Genomic DNA, 13,114 nt, shown 5'->3' with positions numbered 1-13,114 from the left:
AAATAAAGAACTTGATTAATTAGACTCGCCCAAAGTTATACTACTGATAAGTGGGGGGAGGCAGGACTTGAACCTATATCCCTCCCAACAAGAAGTCTGGTACTCTTTCTACTACATTACATTATTACCTTCTACCAAGACAAAACTAAAATCATTTCTGCTGCCAAGTAGCTTACCTTTTCTTCCAGTATTCACTAAAATTAGGGATCCTTAACTGACAGTCTAGTGAAACCTGTGGACCCTTCCCTGAGAAATATTTGTAAAAGAATAAAGTTAAATTCATATGGTTGCAAAGGAAAGCAGTTATATTGAACTAGGTGCATTTATATACATATATGTGCATATTTTGTATAGATACATATATGTATTATGTGTGTGGACATATTTATATGTGTGTATGTATGTGTGGGCAGGTAGGTGATGCAATGGATTGTGCAATGGGCTCGGAATCAGGAAGACTCATCTTCCTGAATTCAAATCTGGTTTCAGACACTTGCTAGATACATGACCCTGGGTAAATCACTTAACCCTGTTGGTCTCAGTTTCCTCATCTATAAAAATGATCTGGAGAAAGAAATGGCAAACTACAAAGATACTTCAGTATCTTTGCCAAGAAAACCTCATTTGGGGTTATGAAGTGGGACATGACTGAAATGACTAAACAAAAGATCTGAACATATGTGTGCATGTCACTCTCTACATATATGTGTATGTATATCCAAATGTATGTATATATATATATATATATCCTTCTGATTAAGCACTTATGCCCTAATGAATACTTTGTTCTTAACAAACTGTATTATTTATTGTCCCTCAACTCTATCTTTGGCTGTCCCATTCCATGCCCTTGCTTAAAATCTTCCCTCACCTTGGTATACTCTCTCTCTACCTTGTCTATTATCAAAATCGTACCCATTTTCCAAAGTCTAGTCCAATCTCTCTCTGTCTCTGTCTCTCGTCTCCTCTGTCTGTCTCCCCATCTTTTCCTACCTCTCTCTGTTTCTCTCTCTCTCCCTCCCCCTTCTGTCTCCCTTTTTTTCTCTCTCTCTGTCTCCTGCTCTCTCATTCTTTCTGTCTCATTGTCTCTCTCTGTGTCTCATTCTCTCTCCATCTCTCTGTCACTGTCTCTATCTCTCTTTCTGTCTCTCTCTCCTCTGTCTCCCTCCCTCTCTTTCTCTCTCCTTCGCTCTCTATAGTTACTGCTCTCTCTCATTCTCTGTCTCTGTCTCTCTGTCACTCATTCTCTCTCTTTCTCTCTCACACACATCCTCTCTCTGTATATATAAAACTGTATAAATATATATATATATATGTACAAAAGAAGGATCCACAAATATGTACACCAACTTAGAGGTATATATGTCTATGAACTTGGATACCATGATGTTTTTAAAGTGCCAACAGAAAATGGCTAGCAGTTGCTAAAATGGGTGTATATAAAAAGCAATGCCTTTGGGGTCAGGAGACCTTAACTTCAAGCCTGATTGCTGTCACTATCTAGCTCTGTGACCTGCTCTAAGTCACTTCACTATCCTGGGCTTCAGGAGCCTTTAATTTGTAAAATGAGGAGATTGGACTAGATCAGGGGTTGGCACACCACAGCCCAAGGGCCAGTTCCAGCCCACTGCCCATTCTTGTGTGGCCTATGAGCTCAGAATTCTTTATTTAAGATCTATGACCCACAAGCTGGAGCTTACCTACCCTTCAACTAGACTGTCTGTAAGGTTCTTTCCAGCTCTGAACTCTTACAATTTTATACCGTCCTAGCCTCCACTGAGAAAGTCATATTCTAAGAGACACAGATGCTGTAGATAAGGACGAGGACCTAAAGTGAGGAAGAAGAAAAGTCTAATAACTCAAATATATTCTCCACTTTTCACTTCCTTTTGCTATATAGATTACAGACAGCTAAATAGTGCACGCAAATTTTTATCAGAATCACATGGTGTTCATAGAGAAATGTCTAGTTATTAAAAAGAAAAGATTCACATCAGAACATTCCCTTAGGGCGGAAAGGCATAAAAGGAATGGAAAAAATAACCTAAATGAATACAGCCTGTGTTCTATCAAGGCTTTACTACAAGGAGTTGCTGAGTTTGGGAGGACAAGATAACTTATAAAAACCTATGTCAAGATGAGCTCTGTTCTTATGTATTTCCAGTATGTATTGTTTCCTGAAGGATGGCAAACATTACCAGGGCCTGGGGCAAGAGAAGCGGGAAATGGGGAAGAAGGCCTGCAATTGTTACAAATAACAATCATAAAACCCAATCATTTCTGTTAAGTCTAATTGTCAAAGGGAAATAAATCCTAGTTTCCCCTGGATCCCCAGGATATTATGTGACTGATCATGAGTGACAGTGTATTGGTGGAGAGGCCATCACAGAGAAGAGACTCAAGTAGGTATCAAGATATTCTGTGACTCAACAGTCCAGAAATCCAGAAGTGGATTTCACAGATTTATCTCAATCAGGATACAATCAGAAGGTCCAGGAATCAGGAGATTAATAAAATGAGAATACTAGATTGTGGAAGTTACGCAGATCAAGGTTGAGAGTACTCCTAGCCAGGCCTCTTAAAAATCAAGAATTAGTGTCAGAACACATTGAGTATAATGCTAAGAAGGAGAACATTTGACTTCTTTGCTTTTTCCTGCCAAGGCAGGATGAGATCTTAGCATTTAGGCCAGTGGGGGTGAGGAAAAGAGACTGCCACCGATTTAGGAAAACAAACAGGCAAGTAAATGTCATGATATATTCATGTCTCTTTAACATGTTTATAGGAGTGTTTTTAGGTAAAGCTTTTATGCCTTTGAGATAAGTTTTTAGGAGCTGGATTTGAGGGATCCTGGCCTATCTCTCTCTATTGGCCAAAAAGCAAATTTATGGCTAGATTCTTAGGAAATTGGCTCCATGGGGGTGAAGAAGCCACATTAATTAGATTGGAGGTCTTCCAGAGTTTCTGAAATTGGACTCAGCATGTAGTAGGAGCTCAATATTTGTTGAATTGAAAGGAAATACCAGTTAGTCAAAAGTAACAAAGTTAATTTAGGAAGGCAGTGAAAGAGCACTGGCTCTACTCGCTGAGGACCTGGGTTCAAATCCTCCTTCTGCTTATTTTTAATTTCTTAATTTCTCTGGGCTTCAGTTTTCTTAGCCATAAAATGAGAGGGTTGGATCAAATGGTCTCTGAGGTTTCTTCTAGCTCTATCTATCTAATTATCATCATCAGTCAGTAACTGTTTACCCTAGAGTAAGGATTGAAGCTCATAATTAGAGAAATACCATTTGAGAGAGAATATAAATCTCAAGACTTCTTAATCTCTCTTGTTGGTAGCACAATTTCCCTGGCGAACTTGTTTTAAATGAATCATTATATATTTTATATTTACTTCTCTCCTTACTAGTATCTAAGAGGATGCTATTATTCAACCTAGCAATGGCAAACCTAGGTGGCACAGGGGATAGAGCACTGGCCTGAAGTCAGAAGACTTCTTCCTAAATTCAATTCTAGCTTCAGACACTAATGAGCTGTGTGCCCCTGGGAAAGTCACTCAACCCTGTTTGCTTCAGTTTCCTCATCTGTAAAAGGAGCTGGAGAGGAAAATGGCAAACCACTCCAGTATCTTTGCCAAGAAAACCCCAAAGGCTGGTAACTCCCCAGTGCAATGTGAAGTCCCTTTGGTGTGGATATTGCCAGGCACCATTGATCAATAAGCATTTATTAAAAGTCTAGCAGGGCACTCTGTTGGCAATGTGCCAAACACTAGTGGCTACCAAAAAAACCAAAACCAAACCATCCTTTTTCTCAATGAGCTCATACATTCTGTCTTCACTGGCTTTGTAGAACTGTATTTCCTCTTCTCCTTTGTGACAAGGCAGTGAGTGTGGGGGATAAGATATAATTTTGAATGAAGTGATGTAAAACCAATGAAATCAATAAAAATGAGATTTTTTTAAAGAATGTAAGCTCTTCCTGGGTAGGTAAGAGTGGTTCCATTTTTGTCTTTGTAAACCCCCGTCCTCCCCACCACCAAATCTTTGTCTCACATACTCTAGACACTTGGTGGTTCCTGCATGGATTTGAAATGAGTTGGAAATAAAGCTATCAAATGAGCAAGAAAAGTCTTTGGAGATAGAACACTTGGAGAAACAAGAGTCAGTATGAATTCCTCAAACTCTGCAGCATTCTGAAATACCCAAAGACGGATTACACTGAAAACAAAATTTAAAAAAAAATAACAAACCTTTGGTGTTTGAAAAGAATCCATCTGCTGTTTTATTTAAGTTTTGCAGATAAGGATGGCCAAGGAGAGGTGCTTATGAAACAATGTGACAGGACCATGACTACATATATAAATATGATAAAGTTTAGTTCCCAGAGCAGATCTCATCACCACAAACGATTTATGCTGCGTGTTGGTCTCCTTTTGTTCAGATTTGCTCCAACATCTCTTCTGGGTAACAGAAGGAATATTTATGATGGGAGCTATTCCAAAAACTGGTTTTTAAAGGTTTCTGGTTGATAAAAGAAATGATGGGTAGATAAGAAAAGATGTAGAGAATATTTAGAGAAGTGGTATAGTATGAAGGATAGAGTTGTTCAGTTGTTTCAGTTATGTGTCTCTTTGTGATCCCATTTCATTTGGGGTTTTCTTGGTAAAGATTCTGCATTGGTTTGCCATTTCTTTCTTCAGCTCATTTTACAGATGAAGAAACTGAGGCAAACAAGGCAAACAAGTGACTTGCCCAGAGTTCCCACAGGCAGTAAGTATCTGAGGCTGGATTTGAACTCAGATATTCCTGACTACTCCTAGCACTCTATCCACTGTGCCTTTGAGCTGTCCTAGAGGAGAGAGATCTGGCTTCAAACGCAGGAAGATATGGGTTCAAGTTCCCACCTCCAGCTCAAATTGGCATTGTGACCATAGGCTAGTTATTAAACCTAGCAATGCTCCAGGCAACTCTTTAATTCTCTAAGGTGCAGAAAAAGTGACAATCTGAATTGACAGCCTTCTCACTTAGGAATTCTTGATATTCAGGCTCAGTTCCCACTCTTGAAAAAAAAATTCTGGGTTGCTCTCTCTTGTAATATATACCTCACTCAGCAAGTGATTTGGAATTCTAGTCCACTCTGCCACATAACAGCATCTGCATCAACTTTATTGTAGTTCTCCCTTCTTTCTGTCTCTCCCTTGCCCATATTTCTATTCTTTTCAGTTTCTTTACCAGGGCACACTATTTTGGAACCAAAATACAAAAACAAAAACAAAAAGCAAACACATCAGACATCACACAAGTTGAATTTCTAGAGTCACAATCCTTCATCATGTCTTGACCCCAACATATTAGCACCTCTTTTCTCCTGTCAATAATAATTAAAAATTCACCCAAGAAACATTCTGAAAACTCTCAAGGCACTCAGCACTCAGTCTTCTCAGAAGACCTACCATTTAGCAAAATGGAGGACCTGCTTCTGCTTAAAGATTCCAGCTAGAAATCTAAGGATCACAATAGTTACCCACCAGGGAAGGGCATCCACATAGCTACTAATGAGGACCCAGAAGGAAGGATGAGTTACATTTATGGCTAGATGAAGCTCTCAAGGCCACAACAGTATAAACTACTTTTCCTAAACAAGGATAAAACTTACTTGATTTTACTGAAGACGATGTCCACGTCGGTGGTTGTCACATTTTTCCCATCGATTACTTGGCAATCCTTACAGAGTTTTGACCAGTTTTTTCCATGCATCTCTTTCCCCGTGGCTCTGGTGTCTCCGTGGATTGCAAATTTCCTGAAGGCCTCCTCCAGGGCACTGAGTTCTGGGGCGGTGGCCCCCTCATTAGTGCCCTCAGATTCCAGGGAGAGACGTTTACCTGATTTCTCCTTGGCAGGATCTCCAGGAGACTTGGGGGGAGTCTTGTTGGCAGCTTTGGCAGACTTTGCTTTGTCAGCCATTTTGCTGGAGAAAAGAGAAAGAGAGAAGTCATTCTGTTCCATCCTCATAGATGGAAGTGCCCCGAGGGCCACTTCCTTGGTTAGCCTGCTCACAGGATGTAGGGAGGTCTTGTACATGCTATGGCAAGTAATCCAGGATGTGAAGAGACAAACAAAAGAGAAGTCAGAACTCTTAGGGAGAGTCACCCCCAGGCCACCAGACTGTCTCCTCTGCTCTGAGGTCTTGGATCAGCAAAGTAGGAGCAGCCTGGTGAAAGATGAGTTCCAATCCAGCCTCAGGCATTTATGGATTGTATGGCTCCCAGCAAATCACTTACCCTCAGTTTGCCTGAGTTTCCTCACCTGTAAAATGGGGATAAGACTTAATCAAAGTAACAACAAAGAATCAAAGGAGTAGAGCTGGAAAGGACCACAGAGGCCATTTAACTCTCCCTCCTCATTTTATAGATGAGAAAACTAAGCATGTCCCAGACTTCTATCTTTCTCTCTCTCTAGAGCAAAAGTAGTATGATTAAAGCTATCATGGGAGACACCCTTTTACTGCCTTATCCCAGGCATTAGCATCTCTTTTTTTGGTCCAGAACCATGATTTCATCAGTGCAAGGGAATTCCTAGTTAGGAAACTCCCTGCCCCAGTGCAGAATGGTACCTACTCAGTCACTCACCATCTTAGAGCCTTGCTTGGAATCCCAAGCAGTTAAACGACTTATTTGGGTTTATTTAGATGATCCATGTCTTAGGCAGAATTTGAACCCTGGTCTTTCTGACCCTCTAGTCTCTACATCCTTCTGTTTCCATTTTTCTGAAGTCTCTGCCTGAGAACCGCTCTGTTAATTTATTTGGCAGACCTACTTACCTCTGACCCAACCAGAACATTTCATTACAACTGAGATGACTGACAGGGAAAGTTGACTGAGTTTGCATTTGCCAAACATCTCACACTTGTTTCCAATGATTTGGACAAACATTCTGCATCCCCCAGTTTGTTCCCAGCTCAAATTGCCAGGGCTTCAAGGCCACCCAAGAGCTTGGGTCCTTAGGCCAAGGTATCCTACAATGTGAATGTGATGTAGTAGGCAGAGCATTTTTCAAGGAATCAAGCAAAATCCTGGCCCTTCCAACTAAGAAGTCTGAGAGGAGAAGTCACTTAATCTTTCTGAGCCACACTTTACTATCTGTATCATGGGATTAAAATACTTAGGAACCTATCACACATGGTTGTCGCATGGATCCAATGAGACATCGCACATAAGGAGTTTTATAGTTTGAAAGTACTTTGTAAATATAAGCTATTATTATGATTCAAGTCATGATAAATATACCTGTTCTTCTATCTACCTCTTAAGAGTTATTGTGAAAATAACATTAACTTTAAAAGGATCAAATGAGAAAATGTATGTAAAGAGTTTGCTATGTAAATATAAGCTATTATTATGATTCAAGGGAAGATAAGTATATCTGTTGTTCTATCTACATCAGAGTTATTACAAAAATAATGTTAAATATAAAAGGATCAAATGAGACAATGTATATAGTTTTACAATTCAAAAGTGCTATATAAATATAAACTACTAGTATGATTCAAGTGATGATAATTATATCTGTTGTTCTATCTACCTCTTAAGAGTTATTAGAAAAATAATGTTAAATATAAAAGGATCAAATGAGACAAGATATGTAGAGTTTTATGATTTGAAAGCCCTTTATAAATATAAGCTATTATTATGATTCAAGTGATGATAATTTTATGTTGCTCTATCTCTTAGAGTTATGGCTAAATAATAATAACCATAAAAGGATCAAATGAGACAATGTATCTAAAGAGTTTTACACTTTGAAAGTGCTATATAAATGTAAGCTATTAGTACGATTCAAGTGACAATAATTATATCTGTTGTTCTATCTACCTCTTAAGAGTTATGATGATTCAAGTGATGATAATTTTATCTGTTACTCTATCTACCTCTTAGAGTTATTGCTAAATAATAGCTATAAAAGGATAAAATGAGATAATGTATGTAAAGAGTTTTATAATTTGAAAGTGCTATATAAATATAAGCTATTATCATGATTCAAGTGAAGATAAGTATATCTGTTGCTCTACCTACCTCTTTCTTGGTTATTGTGAAAATAATAGTAAATATAAAAGGTGTAATGCAGATGTGAGATGCTGCCATTATCAAATATAAGGATGATAAATAGCCCTGAAGACATCTAGATTTCAATCTAAGTGTAGGTGGGGAAGAGGGGGAGTATTCAGGGAAAACAGGAGTGGAAACTCTTAGAAACAAAAACATTGCTGCAAAGATAGGTATCTGAGGTTTTCAGTTGAGGTATATGTCAGATGGAGTAAGTGGACTGGTTGAAGATAAGGAAACCAGGTACGAGAATGGTTTCTCATATGGGAAAAAATAACCAGAGAGAAAGACTATCAAGACTGAATCAGCAGAGTTATAACTAAGGCAGAATAATGGGGCTTTTGTTCCATTTTAGAGGGGACTGACCACCAAACGGCATGCTTCCACTTCCCCTATGGTTTGTCCTGGCCTCCTTTTACGTCCTTTTCCCAAGTCTGCCCCATCAATAGGTGTTCCAGGGGCTCCTCCTTTTCCCCCATTCAATTAACTTGCTCTAGGCACCAATATTGCCAATTTTGGTTCTAAATACTAGGCTCTTTTGACCACAAAGGTAGTTTTGGTTTTCCTCTGGAGCACTCCTAAATCCTCAAATCATTCTATGACACAGAAAGATACATCATTATCCCTACCATCTTTAGGCACGGAGTCAAAACAAAGAGTGACATCATTTTCTTATCTTGATGTCTATGATCAATTCTTCATACCTAAAAAAACCTCAGATATAGAGCAGGAGACGTGAGTTTTAACATTAGTAACTCAGATTAAGCAGCAGGGAACTTGCTTGCCTTCACAACTAAGAGATTTTTTATGGTTTTATTGGCCTGACTGCCAACCACAAAGTGAGTCTTCCTTGTCCGAGGATGAGAAATTTGGGAAGGTTCCCAATCAAAAACATCTGGCTCCCAACTCAAAGTTTATAGTTGCTTTGTTGAGGAAAAAATGATCTGATATGATTAACTCGCTAATATATTACTGAGAAATAAATAACGTGAAGATAAACAAGAGGAGGTTAAAAAGCAGCCGAAGTCTTATTTTAAATCAATGCAAAAACCTATTTGGGACTGTCTGTGCCAAGAAGTTAAAGCTCATATCACACTCCAACCATTCACTGATTGTTCACCTTGAGAATTTATAACTCCTGATACTTGCAAACACTGAAAGAGAAAATGATCATGTCATGTTAACAATGACAAGATAAGATAACCAACAAGTATTTTTAAGTACCTTCTATGTTCCAAACACTGAGTTAGGTGTTAAGGATACAAATGAAAAAATGAGCTATTCCCTGACTTTAACAACTTATATTTTACTAAGGAAATAGAATGCATTCACAGAAAAACACAGGAAATTATGAAGTGATGGAAATAAATTTGAAAAAAAAAAAAAGCTTTCTGAAGGCCATGGAACTCAAGCTGAGCCTTGAAGAGAGACTAGAAGTTCCAAGAGGTGAAGGCAGGGAAGGAAAGAAGTCCAGGTATGATCACCCAGTTTAAGAGTTAGAAGACCTAAGTCCAAGTTCCAGCTCTGCCAACTACTGTGTGACTACAGCAAAGTCATTTAACCTTGGTGTCTCCATTGCTATAGCTGAAAAATGGATCCACAAAGGAAAATACTACTTGTATTCCCTGAACTGAAGGAAAGTATTTGTGTTGTAGAAGCTGTGGAGGTAACCTGGAGAGAACCCATGTGGCTGAACTAGCTAGTTGTTATTATTAATCATTTAATACTGATTCTTACATGTAGACAACCCTTTACTCGCTGTGCAGAAAGTCAGACTCCTCTTTGTTAAAAGGGGATAGGCGAGTTCTTATGATGCCAAGCCAGCAGATTTTCCAAAAACCACCTCTGGTTCCTCTCCTCCTTAAGCCAGTAGGGAAAGTATAGGTTACCCAGGGAATAAATTGCTGGTTGTTCTCCAGAGTAGGTTGCCCTCTGAGATGGTCTCTGGTCTCAGTATTCCAGGAGTATGACCAGGGCTGAGACAAATAGGGAAGCAAGAAAGTATATACATGGCACTTTAAAGATTACAAGATACACATACACATGCATATATAAATTTACCTTCGTAAATGTCTTGTGAAGTAAATGCTACTACTATTTCCATTTTACAAAAGAAAACGGAGACTTAGGGTTAGAATTAAGTGATCTGTTCATACCCACATAGGTGAGTAAACATCAAAGGCAAGATCAGAACCCAGGTCTTTTAACTTCAGATCCAATGCTCTTCCCACTGTACTATTGCACTACCATTGCTACAACAAAGTATATCCATTTTCCACCAATGATTTGATTGCTTCCGGCTAAACTGTCTCTGGGTGGATGTTCTTAGTATCTCCTTCGGAATCTTAGAGATTCTTAAATGTTAAGAATCAGAAGGAAAAAAGTACTCCATGTGCTTCTTCCCCTGCTGACTGGCCCCCAAGAGAAGGGATCAGTCTTTGTTTGGGTTTGGTGTTTGGTCATTTCCCTTCTCCATGAGCTGCTTCTCTTATCATGGCCAGCATCTCTAAAGGCTTTGTAGGCAAGTGGAAGAGACCCTGCTTTGGTTATCTGAGCCCTGGGATCTCTGAGCAGTTTTATCATTAACATCTTCTCTTCATCTGAAATTGGAGCTTCTAACATAGCTTAGACTTTGTTTAACCAGGGTTCCTGCTGAGCTGCTTTTGTGCTTTGCCATCCTAAAAGGGATAAGGTGGGATAAACAATACCACTCATTTATTCATGACTTTCACTGGCGGAAACCCAATGCACACAGTTCAGAGTCCTTGGTAACTGGCCCTTCAGGGATGGACACGTCAAGTTAGGGCTCAGGAAAAGCTCATTTCCTAAATTGAGTGGAATGGGTCACCCAGAGACCCAGCTTCTGATCCTGCATGCTTTTTACTAGGTCTTGAAGGCATACATGCTACGTATGACACAGTATGATTATTAGAGGATCACGTTTTGTTTTGTCTTTTAAACCATTATCTTCTAGCTTAGAATCGATACCAAGTATTGGTTCCAAAGCAGAAGAGTGATAAGGGTTAGGCAATGGGGATTAAGTGACTTGCCCAGGGTCACCCAGCTTAGAAGTGTCTGAGGCCAGAAGACCTCCCATCTCTGGGTCTGGATCTCTATCCATTGTTCTACTGAGCTGCCCTGAATTGTAGACTTTTAGAGCTGAATGTTTATAACAGACTATTAGGCCTGCAAGGGAGCCTGGAAACCATCTAGCCTTGCTCTCTCATTTTACAAACCAAAACTCATACCTAGAAGAGAAAGAGCATTTATTCAATACCTGATATATTGGCAGCAGGAGTGGTGCCAGCCAAGTAATTTGCAAATATTATTTGATTTGATTCTCCCAGTATTCCTTGGTGGAATAGGTGGTATTACTATCCCCATTTTACAGTTGAGGAAACAGAGGCAGATGCTTACTAGCTGTGTAATCTTGAGCAAGTCACTTATCCCCATTTACTTCAATTTCCTCATCTATAAAATGAGCTGGAGTAAAAAATGGCAAACTACTCCAGTTTCTTTGCCAAGAAGAGTCAGGTTATGGGATGACCACACAGCTTGATAGTGTAGGAAGTTGAATTTGATCTCAAGTCTTATTTCTGACTCCAAAGGCCAGTACAACACTGAACTGCTTGGAAATTGTAAAGTGACTTTTCTAAGGTCACAAAAGTAATTAATAGCAAAAACCATTGCTAAATTACATTTTTTTTTCTATTTAGGACAGAAGGAAAGTAAGGAATATATTTTAGAAATACATCTGTGCAAGGGCAGCTCAGTAGCACAGTACATAGGGCACCAAGCCTGGAGTTGAGATGTCTTGTGTTCAAATCTGACCTCAGATATTTTCTAACTGTTGTGACCCTGGGCAAGTCATTTAATCCTGATTGCCTAGCCCTTGTTTTTCTGTCTTAGATTTGTTACTGAGACAGAAGCCAAATCTTTTTTTTTTAAGTAAGAAATATATTTATGAAAAGTGATTCCAACTAAAAGATCTTAGTTTATCTTATGTGAATTAACTCCTTCTCTAATGATACTGCATAAATGAAGTATTGCAACCTCTAACAAATTTCATTTTTTCATGGATTTAGTTATAGAACACAGGATAACAGAGCTGGACGAGCCCTCAGCAGTCATCTAATCCAATTGTCAATCAATACAGTGATGTTGAACTCAAATTGAAATGGGGTCTGTTGGCCTGTCCATACGGATCCCTGCAGGTTGTGGATTTACTTGATTTTTAAATGTAATATTATCAATAGGAGGCAGTTAGGTAGCACAGTGGATAGAGCCCTGGGCCTAAAGTCAGGAACACGTGGATTAAAATCTGGCCTGAGATGCTTATTAGCTGTGTGACCTTGGGCAAGTCACTTATCCCCCATTTACCTCAGTTTCTTCATCTGTAAAAAGAGCTGGAGTAAAAAATTTCAAACCTCTCCAGTATCTTTGCCAAGAAGAGTCAGACACAACTGAATAGCAACAATAATATTATCTTTATCTTCTTGTATTTGTATTCCAATCATGCTCCTCCTCAGGCTTTTCTTCTCTTTAGGCTCCACAGTAAGCATTCTTAGGACATGTAGGAACTATAGTACATCCAGGGAAATGTCCTATAATTTTGAAGAAATCTATATTTGAGCCATATCCTCTTCATTGAGCATGTTCTCCAGCATCTATGGGATTCTGCCAGCTGTTGTCCTGCTGCTGCTGCTGCTGAAGGCTGCTGAAAAAAGCATGTATTGGCCACCAGACCTGTCATCTTGTTTCCTATTTGCATTTCTCCCCAACTCCACTTTTCTACCAGCAGGAAGAAGAAAATAAATCACTTGGACAAAACAGGGCCTACAGTCCCAGGGAACTGGCTAAGGAAGAAGCAAGAGATACCAGGCGACCAAATCCATGATGGAATCGAGGGCTCTTTACTTTTCTCTGTACTCTCCAGAGTTGGTATACTACATTCCCTGGAGCCCTAGTTCCTCCCTGGACTCAAACTTCATTTAAAGGGAAAAGGGTCAAGTG

At 39.2% G+C, this 13,114-nt stretch overlaps 1 protein-coding gene across 2 annotated transcripts in view; it reads right to left on the bottom strand.

Annotated features, from left to right (window-relative positions):
- Positions 1 to 13,114, bottom strand: part of TPPP (tubulin polymerization promoting protein) — a 141,372-nt gene that overhangs the window by 94,528 nt on the left and 33,730 nt on the right. For both annotated transcript variants that reach the window (XM_001363173.4, XM_056824343.1), the window contains exon 2: positions 5,656 to 5,967. In XM_001363173.4, the coding sequence (XP_001363210.1) occupies positions 5,656 to 5,963 (308 nt within the window). In that variant the 5' untranslated portion in view covers positions 5,964 to 5,967. The remainder of the gene's footprint in view (positions 1 to 5,655; positions 5,968 to 13,114) is intronic.

Source organism: Monodelphis domestica, chromosome 3 (assembly GCF_027887165.1).
Source record: "Monodelphis domestica isolate mMonDom1 chromosome 3, mMonDom1.pri, whole genome shotgun sequence".
Lineage (NCBI taxonomy): Eukaryota > Metazoa > Chordata > Mammalia > Didelphimorphia > Didelphidae > Monodelphis > Monodelphis domestica.
Note: the sequence above shows the minus strand (reverse complement) of the source record. Positions and strands in the feature narration are given on the sequence as shown.